The sequence below is a fragment of the Amblyomma maculatum genome, chromosome 11 (genome assembly GCF_055883805.1).
Source record: "Amblyomma maculatum isolate TAMU_Amacu chromosome 11, ASM5588380v1, whole genome shotgun sequence".
NCBI lineage: Eukaryota > Metazoa > Arthropoda > Arachnida > Ixodida > Ixodidae > Amblyomma > Amblyomma maculatum.
The window spans coordinates 52,741,706-52,764,781 of NC_139354.1; the positions used below are offsets into that span (position 1 = coordinate 52,741,706).

A 23,076-nucleotide genomic window follows, 5' to 3' on the forward strand; every position below is an offset into this window, starting at 1 on the left:
TCAACTGCGCAAAGACCATTACATCTTCGCTTGAAACAATACTATTAGTCTAATCCTCGGATGGTCGCCAGCACCGACAGCTAGCGTTTTATCAGCGAGAGTTCAATCATAGAACCTAGAAGACAACGGCGGCGTATCTGCGGTGCAAAACTGTCATCCGCTTATCACAGACCGTCTTCAAGAAGCTCGAGATAGAACAATACAGTCCAGAAAGCGTGTCCCAGATAGCCGCTAAAACTCAGTGCTGGCAATGGCCTCGGAAGAGGTCACGTCAACAGCATGCAAGTACAGAAATTTATTTCCTTGAGTTGTCATCAGGATTTCTAAACCTTTCACTTGCTAGAGCACGTGCCTCAAATACGCACCTTTGTATTCAAACGAAGCGTCGAGGGGCTCTTCGCGGCATGAATGCCGTACTGCAGACAACAAGTGTTTGAAAAGGATTTCGGAACTTTAGGGAAGTGAATTATATGTACCTACGAGTTTACGAAATAGATTATAGGCATCCCGCCGCGTTTCCCGCTACACCTGTCGCAACCTGGTGGTCAGGACGAGTGCGTACGCTTAGGCATCCAGGATATTCGCTGTTGCCACCGTTATGCTACATATGTAAAAGTGCATTTTCACAGATTTGGGCTTAAAAGACTGAACTTCTCTTGTTCGGCTCCTGTGAGGCTTCAACTGCAACGGATTCGAACAATCCGAAGCTGAGCAAGATAAAACGCTGGTATCGCTGTCATACTGCCAGGTTCCTATCGCGAAGTGGGCTCAGACGAGAAAAATGTGGCTTAGGATGGAGGTGAAAATAACTGAACAATAGGCGGTAATATATTATACGACTTTGCATGGTGTGCAGTCTACTGCGCGGCGCTGAACCTGGCAGGTGTGTGAGTGAGAACCTCCGCGCGCCGTCGGAGGCGTGATACATGATACTCGTCTGGGGCCTCCGCACGACGCGACGTCGCCCCCCTTTTCCTCTGCATTCCCGAGCACGTCCGGCAGCGTTACCTGCCGGACGCCTGCAGTGAACTGCTAATAATTCATTTTCTCCTTTTTTTCATCTCAATTCTCGCCTACACCTGACATTCGCAAAATGAATGACCGATTGCATGTGGCTTTAAGCGTACGGCATCACATTGTGATGAATTGTATTTCTCCACGGTTTCACCCACACGTCCGCTTCGCTTGAGAACGAAGCAGGCTACTTGCGAACAGTGATCACAAATAATGCAGTAGTGCTGCTAGCTCCAATTGCCTGGCCAGTTTTTTCTGGCGTTTGAAACGTTGTTGCAAACAGCGAGTGGCGAACGCAAATTTGAGGAACGGTGCATGGTTACAGAGCAAAGCTACTATGAAAATAAATACTCTATTACAGCTGGCAGAGAGACGTCAAACAGTATTTTAATTACCTCAACTTCGCCTTTGCTTTTAGTGTTTTAATAAGAAATAATTTTTCTCTAGTGGCGTCAGCAGACTTTTTATCCGGCTTGTGTTGTCAGAACCTGTCATTAGGAGTGTCCGCGCGACCAAAGACAGTGGGTTCGATTCCCAAAGATAATCGTTGATTGGAATCCCTCGCTCACGTCAGGGCATCAGGTGGAGAGTTTGAGTATCTTGAGCGCGTCACAGTCAAAACTGTGACGCTAGCAGTTGTCGAGCAATGGAAGAGGCGCTGCGCGACCAATCTTTCGACTTCATAGAAGCAGTCGGTCCCAAATGTCTCGAAATTGATTATTACATAATCGCCACATGGCACGACCTATAGAGCATGAAATTTATGCGTGGTAATAAACGATCGTAATTAAAATAATCTGTTACGTTGTATTTCGCTGTCATGTTTTTTTTTTTTTTTTTTTTTTTTTTATGACAGACGTGTCGCCGGGAAGTTCGTTATAAATACGGCCGTTTTTAAATAGGCCGCATCCTTGAGGCAAATACTGTGTCCAAACATCCTAACGATTCTTTAGTGACCTTTAAACATCAAAAATGATAACTGTGACCGTATAATACGCCTAGCTCATGTACCCGGCAGCGGCTCCGAAGGAAACCCGGCGAAGGAAACCCGGTATCCGACGCTGAACCGCTGCGTTCCAGTGGAGTAGCCTAGCCATTTCAGGTTGCGATATCGAGAATATAGCATAAGATATACCTGCTGGAAATGTGCTTGCTCTATCCACTTTACCCCCGCAAACCTCTTAACCCCATCCGCTAACTATTGTATCAGGCATTCCTGCAAAATATGGGGAGCCCTAATGACTAAAGAAAAAGGTACGAACTGCATGCTAAAAATATCCATTCACGAAACAGGACCAGCACAGACAATCTTTTCTGCCACTTTGTTTAGAATATTCTTCAGATTCCCAACTTACTGCAAATACTATTTCTAACCCATATACTTATATTACAAGAACTCGCCATTCGCACCATCGCCGGAAATAGAATGCGCGAAGGCCGTCGATTTCAAAGCTGGTGGCTGCAACTCCATGAAGCGCCACAGACAGCCTCCTAACCCGTTGCACAGCATCCATACCAGATAGGCGGCTGCGTATTATCTGAAGAGGAAACGGCCCATTTGGCGATGCAGGTTATGCATATACGTCCCTGTTGAAGCAATTAGCTCTCTTTTGTTCACGAAGCGCTGACTAAGCTCACTCTTAAGAGACGTGAGCCCGAGTTGAGAGGGACATATAGGGGCCACCGCAAAACGTTGTGCCGTACCGTATTTCAATACCTGCCTCTTCCGAGAACGGTAAAAGTCAACGTTTGTCGCGAGGTTGATTGAGAAGTCGTGGGCCGCCCACCGCGAGCAAGTCATGCGCCGCAAGGTAGCAAAGCAAGCTGCGGCCTCGGTTCACAGGAATTCGTCTTTAAAAAGGAACGCTCGAAAAGATAGCGCTCGAAGCTTGGCATAAGAGCGCAGCAAAAATTATCTCTTGCATGCTGCGTATCAAGCCTTGCTACGCGCCCACTGCTCTCTTTTATAGCTTTAATACTCGTGCACATAAAATGTGTGATATAAACACTACATTTCAGTTTTGTAAGTGCCGAAACGCCTCCGGCACGCTTCCGGTCATCCTCACATGTGTAATACAGGCACCCGACTATTGGGGTTTGCGTTTCTTACGAGAAATGCTAAAATGTGTCTCCGCCGCCGCAGCGGTGCAGTGGTTATGGCACTCGACTGCTGTGGCTAAGGATGGGGGATCTAATCAGATGGAGGCGATGGAGGCGCTTAGCCTTTTGATGGAGGCAAAAAGCTAGGTGCTCGTGTGCTGTACGATGTCGGTGCACGTTAAGGAGCACCAGGCGGTCGAAATTTCCGGAGCCCTCAGTTACGCCGTCTATCAGAGCCTGCGTCGCTTCGAGGCGTTAAACCCTATAAGCAAAACGAAACCTACAGTGAGTCTAGGTGAAGTTTGCCAATATCTTAAGAGAAATCGTCTGTCGTGCGAATAGGGCTGCTTGGAAAAGCTTCGGAACTTCAGGGAGTTCCCATTTTCAACACCGTTATATTGTAAGTGTCGACTTTCCGCAACAAGTCAAGAGCAGCGCTCTCAAAATGGTGGTTGAGTTCTATTGCCTACGCCAGAGTACAGTCGTGCATTGCGGCCGTCTACTGCGTAGTTGTCACTACTTGATGTGAGGAGAAAGGTGCAAGCCGTATTAATACACACGAACTTCCTTGGTAACGGCGATTTGTGTATGCCGTTCCGGAACCGCATCTTGTCGAATCAGTTCCACATCTCTGACCCATCATGGTTGTAGTCACGGAAGGTAAAACTAGTCATGAGAGAGCGGAACGTCGCTACTCGCCTCCATCAGCTGCTTATTGACGGCACAGAGTAAGCAAGTAGTGCGGCACATTCTAGAACAGGCTCGGACTTGCGTAGCTTTTTTAGCGGTTTGTGTACGATTGCGCTTTGTTGTTGATGTTACTGAGTTGTTCAAACTGGTTTTCTACAGTCACATGTGAGGGGCAGTTGTAATGCATCGGAAGCGCCAAATGACAAAATGAAATGGTGCATCTAATGTCGCGTTTCCTCGAGTAGATGCGTTTGAGTGCGGAATGCGAAGAGCACTCTTGCACGACAACTGCCGAAGTGGAGGCGCAATTAGCGTGTACGGCAAATTGTGAAAGACCAGTCTGTTTCGGTTTGCTTCACCTACAAGTAACGTCGTGCTATATCTGACACTGGGAATGAGTACCACGGTGACCTGGTCAGCCCTAGAACTTTTGAATGTATGGATTTGTGCGCCGAGCCGAGTGAGCTGTTGAACTGTTGGCTGGCGTTCAATGAAACCCTCGAGGCGCTTACATCACAGCAAGCTGTGGGAAGTCTCAATCGGCAAGAAAAGAATGAGGTAATTATTTTATGGGCTGTTGCAGAAGCCTCGTAATCGTACTGGTATATTACTTTCTTGATATCTGTGGTTTGCTTGTAAAGCTGGACACTTAACTGGTTCAAAAAGCTATTTTTAAAATGTAGAATTTACAGGGCTTAGAATACGACTCTGTGCTTCATATATTTCAAGCATTTCGCGGCTGCGCTCATCTAAATTCTAAAACAGAAGGCAATGACAAGTGTCTTTAGCCAGTGCACTCCCGAAAAAAAAAAAATGCAGCGGTATGTTTGGTCACCTGACCAATTTATCGTAGTCATGAATGGCAGGTAATCTCAGAGATGAGACTGTCACATGAATTGCTCGCAGCATTGTTTTTTTTAAGTTTTTTTGTGTCGTTTTCTTCACCAGTCTTATCCTACTGTCGAGAAGTTGGAGAGAAATACAGACCTTGATGTTTGCTTTACAGCAACCTACAGCGTTCTGGCAGCCCGTACATAATAGAAACTGAAGAACCGCATCGGTCATCCAGATTGTCGAAGGTGTCAAGTGTTCTTGTTTTGGCATCTGGTCAATCCGATCATACACGATGTTCCGCAATACACGGGTAAATAAATATACAAATGATAGCGACAAACCCTGACCAATTTCAGGCGAATTGAAAGCTCCAGAATAATATCAGAGAGATCTGTCTTTTTATATCTAACCTTCATGTGCGGAGACGATGAGAGACATTTTTCTTATCAATCGCTGCCACACTGCTTTCCAGGCATCGACATGTCTGGACCTAGTAGGGTAGGCATTGCGCTCAAATAACCGTGGAGAGGGGCCTGGGATCGGTGAGAAAGTCTACCTACTGCTAGTTGCTTTTAATAAATTCTGAATATTCATGCTTATAGATAATTCGTCATTCTTCCCTCTCCGGTATCTGTGAATTCTGTAAATCCGAGACGAAAATGGCACAGAAGAACCTGTCTTCACTATCGTGATATTGTCATCAGGCAAACTACGTACACTGCAGGAAATTTAGTACCTCATCTGTATCCCTTGAAGCCACGCTTTGCTATGGCACCTGTAGCTTCCTTTGCCTAGCAAACTTCCTAATCCAATCTGCATGTATGACTCGCTTCTGCTTCGCGAATCATGTACGCCTTATCTTATAATTTACGTGACTTATCATTTCGTTATTGCGTCACTTATCTTTCCGTTAAATTACATACCCTGTAGAAGCCATATTAATCCTCTATTACGGCGTCTCTCATAGCCTTCGTCACTTTAGGATGTTAAACCACGCTAACCTAACCGAACCAGAAGCCATATACCTTCATCTGGACGTTTAATACAATGTCATAACTAACTTATGCAAACAGCTTTCTCGAAAACCGAAAAAGATGCTAATAGCGCATCTCTGCTGCCGAAGGTTCGGAGGCCATCAGCGGTGTGTGTGTGTGTGTGTGTGTGTGTGTGTGTGTGTGTGTGTGTGTGTGTGTGTGTGTGTGTGTGTGTGTGTGTGCGTGTGCGTGTGCGTGTGCGTGTGCGTGTGCGTGTGCGCGCGCGTGTGTGTGTGTGTGTGTGTGTGTGTGTGTGTGTGTGTGTGTGTGTGTGTGTGTGTGTGTGTGTGTGTGTGTGTGTGTGTGTGTGTGTGTGTGTGTGTGTGTGTGTGTGTGTGTGTGAGAGAGAGAGAGAGAGAGTGAGAAAGCTCATTCCCAAGGGACTAGGGCTGTCTGTCGCGGGCGCACGTGAGAACGGCTGCGGATTTGAACACTACGGGTGTGAGGAGGAACCATGTTGGAGCCTGTTGGCCCCGGCCAGGGAGTTTAGTTCGCTCCTGATGGCTGAGCGTTGTAATCTTTGTTTGTCCAGGCTATTTAATGAAGTATCAGGGGTCATTTGGGGGAGAAGAGACGAGTTACAATAAAAATGCTGTAACCTCGTTCGACTCCGAGTGGTTCTCTCAGCTGGCAGACCTCAACAGACCGCCGGTCAGTGCATCTGAGCACGGCGGGTGAGAGGAGTACCCTTTCGAAGGCAAGCAGTTGAACTGACCGTCCCCTCTTTGGACGAGCACGGCGGGTGACAGCTTGGACAGCGGCTTCGAAACGTAACTCCACCAAATCGATTACGGATAGTGTAGCTTTCTTACCGACTCGAATATGGATCCAGAATTTGTACTATTAGTCGTTACATTTCAGAACATAAGTACAAAGTGAGCAATAATTTGGAGCATGCAAGTGCCGGCGGTGATGCAGGCATTGCGAAATCAGGGGGTAGACGAGCCGTACGTGAAAGTGCTGGAAGATATATATAGTGGCTGCACAGCAACCATAGTTCTGCATAAAGAAAGTAACAAAATTCCCATAAAGAAAGGTGTTAGGCAAGGAGACACAATCTCCCCAGTGAGCAATAATTTGGAGCATGCAAGCGCCGGCGGTGATGCAGGCATTGCGAAATCAGGGGGTAGACGAGCCGTACGTGAAAGTGCTGGAAGATATATATAGTGGCTGCACAGCAACCATAGTTCTGCATAAAGAAAGTAACAAAATTCCCATAAAGAAAGGTGTTAGGCAAGGAGACACAATCTCCCCAGTACTATTCACAGCTTGTTTAGAGGAAGTATTCAGAGACTTGGAATGGGAGCAGTTAGGGATAAGGGTAGATGGAGAATACCTCAGTTCTGCGATTTGCTGATGACATTGCCTTGCTAAGCAACTCGGGGGATGAACTGCAAATAATGATTGATGACCTAGGCAGGAAAAGTAGAAAGGTAGTCTTGAAAATCAATGTGCAGAAGACTAAGGTAATGTTCAACAGCCTCGGGAAGGAACAGCAGTTTACATTAGGTAGCGAAGTACTGGAAGTAGTAGGCGAATATGTCTACTTAGGACAGGTAGTAACCGCAGATCCGGACCACGAAAAGGAAATAACAAGAAGAATATGATTGGGATGGAGCGCATTTGGCAAGCACTCGCAGATTATGACTAGCAGCTTACCGGTATCGCTCAAGAGGAAAGTATACAACAGTTGCATCTTGCCTGTACTCACCTATGGGGCTGAAACGTGGAGGCTAACCAAGAGAGTTCTACTTAAGTTGAGGACAACCCAGAAGGCTATGGAACGAAAAATGGTGGGGGTAACATTAAGAGATAGAAAGCGCGCAGAGTGGATCAGAGAAATAACTCAAGTTACCGACATTCTAGTAGAAATTAAGAAGAAGAAATGGACATGGGCAGGACATGTAGTGCGAAGAGAGGATAACCGATGGTCGCTGAGGGTAACAAACTGGATTCCAAGGGAAGGAAAGCGTAGCAGGGGGCGGCAGAAAGTTAGGTGGGCGGATGAGATTAAGAAGTTCGCAGGGGTCAAGTGGATGCAGCTAGCACAGTACGGTATTAAGTGGAGAAATATGGGAGAGGCCTTCGCCCTGCAGTGGGTATAATCAGGCTGATGATGATAATGATGATGAAGTACCGTCAGGGGTACAAAGGCACAGTGCTACCTTGTAGATACAAGGTCTAGCTGTTTAAACCCGGAACATGCATTTACTTTATTGGCCCAAAAACAAATTAAATATTCTCGCTTTATGAACATAACGTTATGCATCTACAAGGAATTAACACTTTATTTGGGACTAGAAAGAACGAACTGAAGCCAGCGCTCTATCAAAGGTGAAATAGGACGTATGAGCCATGGTTTCCCATATCAAATGTAAAGACGAGATTGCTACGCCTTCTTAAAATCTGACTTGTTAATTAGTCAGAAATGTCACATCTGACAAACAAATTGACCACTTAGCACCATTAATCCCATCGTCCGGTGCAAACGGAACCCAGGAAGATGGCGCGCAGTGTCGGCGGACTCTCTGTTTTGAGCAGTCGTCGAATAAACATGCTACAGCTGACTTTATTCAAACTTTGTGACAGTGGTTTGAAATTTATTCAAGCAGTTCATAACAAATTAGGTACATTTCGAATGCTTTTAAAAGAATACCATTTTACGTGTTGGAATAATCGAATTCAAGAAGGATATTTGATTGAATGTTCGATTGTTTAGAATGTTCGTATGCTAGGACGCATAGCCTATTCCTTTTTTTTTTTTTGCCGGACCCCACTCTCAATGCTGGATACTTTTGTTTTACACCTATCATTTTTCTTGCTGAAGGTATCCTATATTTGCTTTGAATCCTATCGTCAGCACTACGGTTTATTGCTGATATTATAAAGCCTTTTATAGAATCGTATTGCGGGGTACTGATAAATTGCTATTTATGATGAAAAGTAACTGTCGAATTCACTCCTCCCTAATCTTTTTCCCCAAGCTATTTATGTTCAGTGGTCGACATTGACTGTCACTACGTGCATTAATGAGATCTGATATCTCACCACTTACATTCTACTTTTCTCTCTGTCACTTCTTCACGTGTATATCTGCCTGTCGAAAGTGGGTATTAGACCTGAGCAATATTATCACTCATTTTCTGATAATAAATAAGACCTCCAGTTAAAGCACTACACTTCTCAGTTAGAACAAAAATGATTTTGTAAAGAAAGAAAACCCAGATCGGGCAATTATATTCAATCTTCTTGACGTTCACCTTCTTAAAAGAAGACGCTCGTGTACTGTACGATGCCAATGCACGTTAAATACCCCCGTTGGTTAAATAATCAGGAGCCCTGAACTACAAGTTAACTCCCCAATGCAATTCAATCCAGCCACATTATTCACAATAGCCAGATGTGCTCGCAATCCTTTATCTTTTCCATTTCTATCATTGTCATTCGGGCTGTTAGGGGTTTAGGCAATGGTATAAAATTCGGTTTTTGCCCGCTGATTGCATATAAAATTTATCGACGATAGTAGAGCTCCCTTAAATATGTTCAGGAGACCTGTCATCTTTGGAAAATTACTGATGTAGGATCCACTTGCTGTTGAACGGAAAAGTAAGCGGGTTCCTACCCCGAACTTTTCTCGTGAGCCAACAATTACAGGCTTTCACATTCCAAAACAGTTGGCTGAAGGCTTAGCTTGGTTAAGCCTGGAAGATTGCGAAAGCGATACCCTTGGCTGCGCCTTGTTCGGCATCTGCACCCCGACTACTGCAAGGAGCCGAACCACAGCCCCATTTATCCTCCTGGCGTGACGTCACAAACAGCGAGCGCCCTCTCTCGGCTGCGACACAGCGCTATGTATGGACTCGCAGCCACCATCCGATGGCGCGAGCTGGGGCCCCGCCTCTCGGTCTGGCGTGACGTCGCACGGTCACATGAAAATGGCGTGACGTCACCGCGGCGGCTCCTGTAAGGAGTCCCCGCCACCATCCGATGGTGCGAGCTGGGTTTGGCGTGACGTCTCTCTGTCTGGCGTCTCTCGGTCTGGCGTGACGTCACACGGTCACGTGCAAGGTCATGTATGGAGACGCCACGACACGCCAAAGGCACGAAGTGGTAGCAGTATTGCTTTCGCAATAAAAAAAGAAACCATTTAGCGCTAGTTTGCTACTGTGAGCGCGTTTGTATTCACATGCTGTTCTAGTAAGCAGCAAGACATCATACACGCTAATGTGCTCGACTATAAAAGTAGCATAATTTTCCGAACTGCAGCAGAAATAAAATATCTTTACTTCGTCGAATCCGCTTCGTCGAATCCGAGCTCATCGAATCCGCTGAGATCATAAATCCGCGACTAACATTACTTTCGTTCCTTGAATACTTTCTTGCGAATTCCTCGTTTAGTTTCACATATGATTTCTTATCATTTACGTTGGAAATATAGTATTATTTCTGGTGAAGTTTACTAACATAATATCATAGATCCTTTAAAGAATCAAAGGTTTTGACTTAAGAGCAGTTTTTTGTCGGAAATTTAGTGGGTATTACGTTCAAGAAGAAAAGTACTATGTAGATGGGGACAAGAGTCGTCGTCATCGTAGGGCTGTTTATTCTCTTCTTGAACATGCACCAACCGGCCTGTATTTGCACCCTTCTGGGATTTTACATTGTTTGGCGGGTAGAAATGTTGTACTGCACGATTCGAAATATTTAGCGGTTTTTGGCCCCGTTGGTTTTCCTCTGGGTGTTTTCCTCTGTTACCATAGTTCTTTTTACTATAGTGTATTCTTTTTTTGCACGAGTACGTCCCTGCAGGCTCATAATGCCACTGAGATGTCGAGATGGCAAATTTTCGAACGCGCCCAGTAAGACTGAAATTATTTATGCAACACTTCCATGCAATTGTTGATTCTAACCAACATGGCGTGCATGTTGTCCTGCGATCTAGGACCTGTCAAATATGTGCAGAAGTTTAGGAAAGAGTGACTGCGGAACCAAAAGTTTCGACACCGGGTACTGTAAGTTGCGAATGCAAATGAACGCCCTTTGTGTAGGTAAAGCGTCGTCTGGGCGACGTGTAGAAATAACGAGGATCATGAAAAATATCAGTGCCGAAGAAGCCCATTTTCACTAGCTGGAAAAGCTTTGGCAGCATGGGTACATTCTGAGATAAAGTGAACTAGTACATGAATGCAACCTTAAAATATTTGTTCTCTCCGATGCCCGAATTTTCTCTCTCCATGCTAACGCTATTTTGGTAAAGCACAGAATTCTGACGCACGTTTAGTCACCTAAAATTTAGGAAATGTATCCTATATGTAACGTGAGATCACCAATGCCGTCTTAGTTATTCGAGCTGGAATTCGAAGGCCGAGTAAATGCTCTTCATACTAGAATTTCTCGCAAATGTAATCTAAGGGATAAGCACGATATTATGGTGCAGTATGGGTGACGATCCGCTTGAAGCGGATCGTCACCCACACTATTCCGCAAACCAAGGTGCAGTAGACGACTTGTTTCTGCAAATCGAAGTGCCAGCAAATAGCAATCCGTATTCAAGAAAAGCTGCTTTTGCAACTTTAATATAAGCTTTTAGAAAGACTGCTAGATATTACGCAGAATAAGCTATTTGCAGACAAAAAAAAAGAGAACACTGTGGTTCCGTACATATGTTTAGAAGATTTGTTACATTGTTTACAGAATAAAGTTGAAATTAAGCTTCGGAATATATTAGCATTTCAATGCAACCTTTCAATTCGGCAATGTTTAGTTGTTTTGGGGGCTTTTCATTGTGAATTCTTTATTTTTGAATTGGAAACACTGCATGATAGTTGGACTCACCACACTCGTCTCTGGCAGTCAGCGTTACATGGGGATCCATCCTGAGCCACCTGGTTCTTTTCCATTGCTATGAGACCTGCGGAAGTTTCTGTCGGGGAGCTGAGGGATTGCATAAGACAAAATTAATACGAAAGATGGCTTCAGAATACTCCAAAATGACCCCAACATTTTACCACTGGATGCCAAGTCCGAGATCTGAGCATTCGTCACATACTTTATATCGTATCTACAACGCGATAAACGGGACAATATGAAGAAACAAATAAAGACAAACACAGCGCTGACTGGCGGTAGTCAGTTCGCGGATATGTGTCAGTGGATATGGAACATCATCACCAACTTAGTCAATAACTTACCTTTTCATGGTTGAGTAAAAAAAAAAAATTTGCAACGATTACAGTACTTTCTAATTCGAAATTTGAGCGAAGCTCGTCAGCTGTTTCAGCATTTCGGTAGATTGAGGTGGACGAATTCGAGCAAGATATGTATATACAAGTAGAGACAACTGGTTACGAGCACAGTAGTTACGAGGGATAACGGCGACGACGTCGACGACGCGAAACCCAGGAACAGGCGCCAATGAGCTTAATGCTGAAACGATGCCATTCGAGAATTTTTTTTTAATTGCAAGTTTTCTTTTTTTTTTTTACCGTGGTGAACTGGATGTATATATGCAAGCTACATCGAAATATGCTTTTCTATTTGAGTGTTTGAATTCCCGGTTACTGCACATGTTACCCTGCAGTTCGGTGTGGACGCGCGCATTATTCGTGAATTATCTTCGCAGTGTGTACCATGTGTGGTCGCGTCTTTCACTTGTGCTCTGAAGCGTGCCTTTTATAATTAGTTCACAGAAATGGAAAGGCGCAGTATCTATCACACTTGTTTCTGTGGACACCTGAATCGCGCTGTAAGGAAAGGAAAGGAAAGGAAAGGAAAGGAAAGGAAAAAAAAAGGAAAGGAAAGGAAAGGAAAGGAAAGGAAAGGAAAGGAAAGGAAAGGAAAGGAAAGGAAGGAAGGAAGGAAGGAAGGAAGGAAGGAAGGAAGGAAGGAAGGAAGGAAGGAAGGAAGGAAGGAAGGAAGGAAGGAAGGAAGGAAGGAAGGAAGGAAGGAAGAGGAAGGAAGGAAGGAAGGAAGGAAGGAAGGAAGGAAGGAAGGAAGGAAGGAAGGAAGGAAGGAAGGAAGGAAGGAAGGAAGGAAGGAAGGAAGGAAGGAAGGAAGGAAGGAAGGAAGGAAGGAAGGAAGGAAGGAAGGAAGGAAGGAAGGAAGGAAGGAAGGAAGGAAGGAAGGAATGTGGGAGTGAAAGTGGAGCTGGTTACGAGGGACAACGCCGATGCCGCGGAACCCAGAAACAGGCGCCAAAGGGCTGTGCTCTAAAAGTAAATCTGTTTTCTAATAGGCAAATTTGATTTCATAGTCTACCCCGCCGGGGTGGTGCAGTGGTAACACGCCCGACTAATGTGCCGGATTATGTAATCGCCATATCAGAAATAAACGTTTTTCACTCACTCCCGGTTTCGAACCCGACCACCGCGGCTGCGTTTCGATGAAGGTGAAACGAAGTGGCGTCCGTGTGCTGTGCGATGTCAGCGCACGTTAAAGAATCTCAGGTGGTCGAAATTACTCCGTAGCCCTCCACTACGGCTCCCCTTTCTCTTTCCACTTTAGCTCCCATCTTCCTCCCTTCCCTTACGGCGCGGTTCAGGTGTCCACATAGCAAGTGTGACAGATACTACGCCTTTCCCTTCCTGTGAACCAATTATTATTATTATTATTATTATTATTATTATTATTATTATTATTATTATTATTATTATTATTATTATTATTATTATTATTATTATTATTATTATTATTTCATAGTCTTGCACTGATAGCTCTTTTATATTCAGTGTTTATTCTACTAAACCTTTTAGTGCGAGAACAGTACATCACGGGGTAAATTAGAACGGGAAGCGCCTGCTGAGAAGCGTCGACCTTTGTTAGATCTGTGAGGATGACTGTCACAGACGACGCGGCAAGATTCTTATTGCTCGCGATTTATGTGACAGCACCTGGCCGCATGAAATGTCCGGACTGGCACGCGCTGCTAACCTTGACTTCACCCTTGAGACTGAAGAATGAAATCCAAATGCGGGCTTCCGAGCCCTTTGGATCGTAAGTTAAACATGCCACTAGGCCAGGCAGGCACGCTCTTACGGGTTACTTAAATTGCGGTTGTCTATTTAAATCATTTCGGAAACCTTAGCCAGCACTGATTACGGTCCTTCTCAGTAATGCTCTTCATGCAGAAGGCAGGTGGCGTGGCTGGTTACAGACTGATCGGCTTGTTCAATGAGGTCATCTATTTCAAGTTCTTTGCCTTTGCCTTTCCACATATCAAACTTACTCATGGAATCAACACTGACGTATCTGTCGCGTGTTTAACCGTACAATCTCGCCTGGGGAGCAGCGTGAATTCAGTCTGCGCTGAAATGGATAAAGAACCTGATCTTGTGTAGTATTTGTCGGAGGTTGAGATAATCAACGCCAAGCAACGTGAAAAACAATGGTCTAGAAAAACGGGGGCAGCCTCATGGCCATCTACAACCTAACTAAACGTACTGCATGCGTCAAACTGTTGTCTTCGCATGTTATGCTAGGTGTAGCTACATATAACGTCGACAGTTTTAATAAGTAACCTGATTCATGCTGCTAGTGTCGACCTCTTACTTGAGACCCTACCCCGTGCTTCTCATTATTTTTTGAAAAGTATGTCATAATACACCAGAAGAAATGGTGTATTTGAGAAATTCTGCTCAATGCAAACTTTCTAACAAAGTTCTAACCTGGCTAACTACAGCGAAAGCAAAAAGTAGAGCCTTAACTTGAGAGGCAGATTTTTTGTGCCGTGAACAGGTCTTTTTCCTTATACAGGAAAGAATGAGACCATACATACATTGCACTGGAAGATATCTTTGAGTGTCCATACTTCCTGACTTAATCCGAGATAAAGAGAAATTCAGGAAAAAATCTTTCTAAATCAGCTCCCCACTCATCACCTATTCTTACCGAAGACCGTTTCAAAAGTGTAATTCATTTAGTGAAAATGTAAGAGTACTATCTGTGTGTTTATCTAATGATTTGCAAAATAGTGGCCGCGGTAGTGTTTTACAATGCATTATCTGCGAACGTCATTATTTGCTTAAGCAGTGCTTTCAGTTTAGAGGTTATTTTGTCCTACTAACTGCCTTCATTATATTCACCTTGCCATCATCTCCACTGAAAAAAATTCTTTTTAGGTTCTAGCTCAAGTATATTGCACAAATATGCAGTGGCAGATTGTTCAATCATTCACTAGAAGCAATATACGGGAAAGTTATTTTGCACACCTGAACTAAGTTGGAGTGATGATAGGTTCTTTATATGAGCGTGGCGATTTGACAGGAAATTTTTCTAAATATCCCAGGAGCGTACTGGACCCGGAGCAAAAGAGCACTTCCAGACCGGCGTCGGAAGAGCAAAACACATTGGTGAGACAGTACTGTTTGTAAACCTATCACAGACAGCTTGCTCTTGCTCTGTATTAGTAACGTCCGCTTTGACGGACCTTTCTACAATGTGTAAGTTGTCCCTCCATGTGATGAAAACTTGTGATCTTTTATATGATTTTCTTTTAGCCTATGTTTAGAAATACGTTTAGAAATCTCGTTTGTTTTTTGTTCTAACAGGACATATTTATATGCACGAGCCTTTAAAAATTGTAAGAACCCATTCTGACCTTTGTTTTTTGCTCACACAAAATTCGCAGGAGCTTTCGAACGTTTTTGTGCTTACCTGCCTACTAGGCCTATTTGTGTTTTAAATTCATACTACAATTAAAGAAGAAATTCATACCAAAATATGCCTGCGTTTTAATATCTTTTTTTTTTTACGAAGCAAGGACTTATATATCAACGAAATGTTTCTGCCACACGTAAATATATTTCCCAGCCGGTATACAGGCAGTCTTAATAGTGACAAGACTATCTTGTAAAATATTCAAGGACACTTTTTGCGATAGGGCAGAGCCTATGATATAGCCTATGATAGATATTTCTATAATAAAAAAACACAGCAACTCCATCCTTCCCTCGATCGTCGTGTGTACGACGTGCTTAAAAGAAATAATCTACTCTATTATGGATGGAACAATTCCGCACCTGCACCGCTAAGTGCGTATACGCCGTTTTACATCTACTGTAGTGGTCAGACCCATATAGGAGTGCATTTATTGTAGGAAGAAATTGGGCCTCAATTTCTCTTTACGTACCCGTCGAAGGCAGCTGCGCTTGCCGCGGCAGAACTTCCTTTTTGCTCTGTCGTTGTATCAATACAGGAGAACTAAAAAATATTGAATTCCCGAATGGTATATCCACAAAACTTATTTTGATATTAATTGCATAGCTTGAAAGAACAAATTAATCAATGAAACTTTAGCTATACGCAAGCAGTTCTTTTCTCTGAGAGTTTCTGGCTCACCAATTTATTTTTCCGCATATCAAATACGAGAAAATGTTCCAAAGGCTAAGGTTATAAAAGAAAGCTACTGCTATAAATAGCCCAAAAAGGTTACAATGACTGCAAACACACAGTTACTAGCGCCTCATTGAAAGGCCACACTTTGCATAAACGTGCGGGGCAAAGCGCGTAGTTCAATGACACAACCGAAACAGAAGACTATGCCAGGTCAAAAATGTTGAGAATTAAAGTCTCCTATGCCTACAGATATTTGACCGGAATGAATATACTGACAAAATTTACTTCGAAAATAATGAATGCTCGAAGTCTGCTCAACTGTGGAGCTAAATGCATTCAAGAAACCTATGCCAAAATTATATTTTATAGGTTAACTGTGATAAGCTTTAGCATTTGGTAATTTATATTTACCAATGCCTTCAGTTGCGCAGAAGCCTGCTTGTCCCTAACAGGAATCTGTACATTTCGGAAACAATATTTTTCTCAAACCTGATTTAATTTTTCCGTCAGGTAACAGTTCCTGCACTGAAAATTGTTTGGAAATGAAGTAAATAATCTATCTCACTTTTTTACAGAAAGTCCTACCAACGTGAATGCCCGCGTCTTCTGCAACAACACAGTGGAAGTGACCTGGGAATACGATCCGCTGGAGCTATTAAATATTGATGGATTTTTTACTGTCTTATGCCTCGAGGATGGATCCAACTGCTTCAACAAGTCGATTCTGTCTGATGAAACTGGCATCGTATATGATCACGCAGTGTACAGCACCATTTACCAAGAAAGCGTATTTGCTTATAAAGGAGGGAAGTACAGCACACCGGCTCAAGCGACATTTACGACGTACCCCAAGAGTAAGTATCACAGTATGTAATTCAATGTAACAAGGAACCAAAAAGTAGAAAATGATTTATCATCAGTAAGCAGCTTCTCTTTTCAAGCCGCTGTGACGTTTTCACTACGCGAGATTCGCCACTAGAGAGAAGGCTCTTTTGCAGCGTGAAGCTGTATTTCGTTTAGTGAAGGGGGTTGCCTTGGAACAACCAGTGAAGCTGCGACGTAGTGAAGCGCTCCATACCATTCTCCGGATTAGTACGATTTTGTGTCCTGCACATGCATGACAGTACAGAACATTTGTCGGTGAAGAATCTCGTGCACTACGCATGCGCGCGATATCCGCCGTTGCTACAGCTATGGCACGTGCGCGTTTTGCAGTGTTGTGGTTGTGGTTTGAGGCAGCCTTCTGAAATGAAAAGGGAACTCACGAAATAAGCCCTAGAAAAAACATTTCGCTGACCGAAAGCGCACTGCAGGAAATGTCCGGCGAGGATATATATCCCGGTGAAAAATACCATACACATGCCTCAAAAAAGAGTGATCAAAACTCGAGGAGGAGTCTCAGTTCGTGAGCTTAGCCAAGGTGGCGACGAGGGGACTTGTCTTGGTCTGCAGAGCGCGATCTTCACTATTGGGGTTTAAATATGCTTTTGCTTCTGACGACGAAAAGCGAGAAAGGTAGGGAAGGAGAAGCAAAATTAAAAGAATGAACTTAGCTTCGCTCAAGAGTTTATTGATCAAAGCATTTCCTATCTTCTACCTCTATTTTCGTGTTTGTGTGCCCGTTATAATTTATTTATTCCTTTTCTTTCGTGCTGTTGTCGGCGACATTGGCCTGTCGGGACTCCTCTCCAACATGCGACACTGAACTGACTTGCGCCTGTCCCTACTGAGCTTTTTATAAGGACTAGGCCTAACTAGCAGAATAGTAATATTATGTTGACGTCAAAACGTAATCCAACGTCTGCGCAGACACATGTATTAAAATCTCGAGAAGTTACGCGAATTCATCTCACGAGTGCAAGATTTTTGCAATGAGTTTAGGAAGGTTTTAACCTAAAGAGAGCATGGCAATGAGTGAAATAAGGTTTCCTTGAATATGAATTTCTCTGCACCTGGAATACATGCTTATTGAAACATTCCTTCACTCCTTACCCTGCTCATTTCCTCCTTTCTTTTCTTCCTCCCTTGTTTTTCTTATTCGGAATCAAAAGCCTGTTTACTATTTATTGAAACCCCGCCAGTGATGATCCCGCTGTCCAGACGAAGACAAGCCCTCTTTCCGGAACCTTGGCTTGAATTGCGAAAGGAGGCTCCACATCAACTCTTGTTCACTTCTCTTTCATACTGTAGGCATCTACCTCTTGTTCTACCCTTGGCCTTCCACAGCATAGCAACATAACATGAATGTGCCACCCGCGAAAGTGCCACGAGGGGCACACCAGTTTTCCTTTCGTGGAACAAAGTTCAGTTTTCAACGGACCTTGCTCTCAGTAACCGTGCTGCCGCTATTCGGAGTGCGCCTTCTTTCTCGATACCTCCGGCCTATGGCCACTGGTGCGGCAACCGGATAGTTATGACGCGATACCTGCCTTTATACGGGTCAGTGGACGGCGGCTGTCGGTCGCTCTGATGGTTGCACCGAGGGTGCATCTGACTGCATCAACAAAACGACTGCTTCAAGCTCTAGCGGATTAAGACATCAAATGGCCAAGAACGGTAGCAGTTACCAAGTTGATGTAGCTGCTTTCAAACGAGACGGCAGCTTTGTGGTCTACAGTCACGCTTCCCTAACGAGTTTCACTTCATAACCCAAGAGTAAGAAACCGATAAGGAAGATATCAGTTTTTTCCAGCCCTATCCTTCCGCTGCAGTCATCTAAAAGAAAAACCTACGCTTTTCCTCTGTTTACAGTTCCCGACCTGGAGGACCTTACCATCACTGCTATAAGCCCCAGAGAGCTGAAGGCGCTGTGGGGCAGGAAGTGGAAAGACAACATTGAGTTCAGCCTTTGCACTGTGGAGGAACCGTGCCAGAACGAGACAGTTCCGGGCGATGAACTGGAGCACATATTCAATGATCTGAAGCCGGGAACCATGTACACAGTGAGCGCCCAGGCGGAAGCCACGTTGAAGGGGCGGACATGCAAGGGAAACGTTCACAAGGACAACGCCGCAACGTTACCTCTACGTGAGTAGCACTCAGGGAAAAAAGCTTGCAGATTACGACCTATTGAAGGAGGGATTTAAACTGGAGTAATATAGAACTTCGCGAAGACCTGACATGTCAGGCAAAATGAATACTTTTTTACTTCGTACTTTTAAGGTAACATTACTTTTTTCAGTTATTTGGCGTGACCACGGTGGGGATGAAAACAACACGCAAGCAAAGCATGGCAAAAAAATATGTGAAGTTACCTATTTATAGAATACTTTCAAAAGGTGATTGCTAATTAATCGCATATTTCAATGTTTCCGCGCAAGGTAAGATTACGTAACACTCCCTGCTTCACTGCTGTAAAACCAGTTTCTTTCTTGTAAAAAGCAGCTCGAAGACTTAATATCAGTACGGTTCCTAATGCAGCACGAAAGTTAATCCAACATTTTCACAGAATACACTCGCATTGTAAACTTTATTGAAAATATGTGGACGCTCCTTAACCTCTTAGCTTGAAACAACTTCCACATTTCTCTAGAAAGCAATGGGAGAACTTCAACATCGAATGCATTACGCCCGAAATTCCCGAGAACACCAAGAAAAACAACACCGATAGGGAACTCCTACTTCAACCGGACAGAAACATCTTTGGTTCTTACTGCGCTACTTGGATCGTGGTCTGACCTTAAAGGGCCTATGAAAAGCTATAATTACTTGAACCAGAAAACGAGCACGATTGGGAAATAGGTATCCCATCAATACTCTCTGCAACGTAACTTTTTTTAGGTTATCTTCATTAGCACCGAACATATGGGCGATCGAAAACGATGCTTTTCTTCTCCCCCCTCAACTCAACGCACGCCGATGCCCACGAAAATGAGAAGTATGTCGCGACAGTGCACCACCACGCCCCGTTCTGCCTGCGTCAAGTGAGAATTTAGCAAGCCCTAATGACGTTACTGGGGTGGTTGCACGCGGTCGCAAGGAGCACTTTTCCAAAATGTTTTGCAAATTACAGTGTCCACGCACCGCTTTTTACACAGGACTCAAATGCTCTCATGCGCACCACACTTATGGATTTATTCCAACGAAATATTGTTGAAGGTAGCATTTGAGCCATTTTGTACAACCGCTTGGCATGCATATTCGTCCTATCGAGATAGTCTGGTGTTTTTGTGTCAAAAGCCTTAGCGAGTGAACTAGCCCGCTCTACACTTAGGGGTAACAACGGGATTAATTGGATGCAAATTTCCACTCATTTCAAAATGCCCATGTTTTACTCTCAATGTCCTTGAAATGTAAGGAGGTTAATATATTGAAGAATCAACTGAAATCATCATATTAAAAGCTACATATCTTATTACAGCTTCATTTGATGTGCACCACATTCATATCGACATATCTGTGGCTAATCGATTTTTCATAAAGTAGAAAGTGTGACTGATTTAATCTTACATACAAGGCTACGAGGAATTCCAAGATTTTAAGGGAATCCTAGGCTAACGGGCATTTTACCGACCTAAAAGCTACTGTGATTATAGTTGCAGCCCACGCAAGTGCAGGAGCAACGAGACAGCGGTTAATTATCCAGGTGTTTACAATTAATCTGTTTCAAATACTAGGGCTTATCAACCCCCCCTCCCCCCTCCTCTTTCGCAATCAACCCTTCTCACCGGTGTTTTCGTAGCGTAATGTTTTTGTGTTTTTGGCATCTGAATTTGCCGCTTTGCTAGTCATTCAACATGCCCGCTACTGTGGCTCTATGGTAAAGGATCTCGGGCTGCGGAATTGGAAGGCACTGCATCCGTCATTTAAATCCAGGCAAGATATAGACAGTAACAAATATTTGGCATTTGAAGTTCACAAAAATATTTGCACCAGATTGTCTAGACCTGTGTTTTTACGAAAAAACCTTGAATTTCACAAGAGACTATAGGTGCGCTCCAGAGAACGAATAAGATTCATGAACGTGCATCGAGCAGAACGCCAGTGGAATCGATTGAAGTATTCAACGTTCAGCAGTTTGGCTAAGTGAAAAGTCTTGTAGTCATCGTTAGGAGATGGTATGTGTGATGTGCTTACTTACCGGTTAGGGGGGGGGGGGGGGGGGGGGGGGGGGCAGGCCTTTTGAATGGGGGTGCAGAACAGGTAATTTTATAATCATAGATTTCACTGCCCTAAATTCTTGGGCCATGCATTCGTCATGTACTATTGAAATTTTCAACGGAGCGTTGGAGAGATCTCACATGCACACTATCGTTCAGTTATGATAATTCCTGTTACAGGCATCTTTCAGTTATGATAATTCCTGTTACAGACATCTTTCAGTTATGGTAATTCCTGTTACAGGCATCTTTCAGTTATGATAGTTCCTGTTACAGGCATCTTTCAGTTATGATAATTCCTGTTACAGGCACATAGCGCAGCAATGTAATGGGCGGTGTAAATATGTACGAGTCGTCCTGCATACTTGCACCTTTGCTGTGTGTGTGTTGTGGAATTATTTCTTGTAAACATGGTGTACCAGCAAGTTAGGTAATTGTTTCTCTGATTATTTCCAAATTATCTTTTCAGCTGCTCCAACAAATCTGGCGGTTACATTATCTTGTGATGGCAACGTTGAAGCCACTTGGCAGTACGATGCGCATGCTGGTATTGAAGGCTTCATCACTCAGCTGTGTCACAAGGACGGGTCAGCCTGCCAGAACAAGACGCTCTTGGCGTCATCTAGGAACACTAATTACACGGTGACAGAGCCTGACACATCGTTCTACATTTCTGTGCGGGCTTTTGTTGATGAAGGATACACCAGCAGGGCAGACGAAGTGTCCTTCACTTCCTTTCCAAAACGTGAGTATGGCTAATGGGTTTCCGAAACATGCCACGTTCCCTTTCAAGTTGATTTTAAAAGGCGTCTTCGCACATGTCCATAAATGGGAATGAAACGATCAAGACGATCAATGTAATTGCTAGATTCAACAATCTTGAACGCATTTTTGGTTAGCATGACAAATTCCATGCTCTTCTCGACAATCTCGCCTATTATGCGTAGTCATTAATGCGCGCGTGTTTGCCCTATCAGTCTTTGTTCATGAAGATAAAAGGGCTCATAGTCAAGGAGACGACAATGCGAAACAAGAGATTGGGTGGAGGTAGACCAAGCAGAAACAACCTGGGGTGCGCCGTTGTAAGAGTTTATTTACCCTTCGATTAAAAGGTAGTATTCTGCCGAATTGGAAAGCCACAAAGAAAGCTGAGTTTTGGATGCACGCTCAAGATGCTGTTCTTTTGCGCGTACGTAGCTTTAAGGTAAACATGTTCTCTTCAGCTCCTGTAAGCGCATGCCAATCAGGCACTTTGGGCCAACAGTCAGACTGCAGTCAGTGAGTTTCAGCGAACTGCGGCAACTGATGCTGCGACGGTTCCGTGAAGGTAGTCAGGGAAAGTACTTTCAGTGAACTCAGGCTAGTTTTTCCAAGCAGACTGAAACCAAGTCTATGATCGGCTGTATTAATGAATCACGTCTTATTCGGCATTCTGACCAAGGTCACGGAAAATTTTGCGATACACTATCTAGAACACTAAATGCGTTTTTTTCTCAACCAAAACTTCCAAGTTCTATACTTCTTATTGTAGCAATTCAAATAGGGCTAAAAGCGCTCTCTACGCCATCCCGAAGACTGCTATTAAATATAAAACTCATAAGCGTGCGCATGAATGTGATTCGTGTGAAGCGGCTCCGCCGCGAAGGAATGTCGGGAACTCAAAGTACAACCGCACTCAGTGAATACAAGGTAAACAAGCACACAGCTCATACAGCAAGAGCACAGGCCCGCGGCAGCGGGACGCACCGTTTGGATAAACAGAGAGGCAAGTTCGCATTTACGGGAGTTGGGTGGCGCAGCGATCCTGCCCAATGGGACGTGCGGCTCGCGGTTTTTAAAAGTGTCGGTGTTCGCCGTTTTTGCAGCATCGTGCCGTGTTCTCCTAGTCCATTCGCATTTCTTAAATGTACAAATCAATTGCTCTTTGATAAAGTAATTCCGTTTTTTTTACTGTTTAATAAATAATATGCGTG

The 23,076-nt window shown here is 44.0% G+C and overlaps 1 protein-coding gene across 2 annotated transcripts in view; it reads left to right on the top strand.

The window, feature by feature from the left end:
• The window catches only part of LOC146173806 (tenascin-like), a 63,814-nt gene that overhangs the window by 17,523 nt on the left and 23,215 nt on the right, over positions 1-23,076 (top strand). For both annotated transcript variants that reach the window (XM_084583869.1, XM_084583870.1), the window contains exons 2-5: positions 14,956-15,019; positions 16,580-16,858; positions 18,756-19,031; positions 21,573-21,848. In XM_084583869.1, coding sequence (XP_084439995.1) covers positions 14,956-15,019; positions 16,580-16,858; positions 18,756-19,031; positions 21,573-21,848 — 895 coding nt within the window. The remainder of the gene's footprint in view (positions 1-14,955; positions 15,020-16,579; positions 16,859-18,755; positions 19,032-21,572; positions 21,849-23,076) is intronic.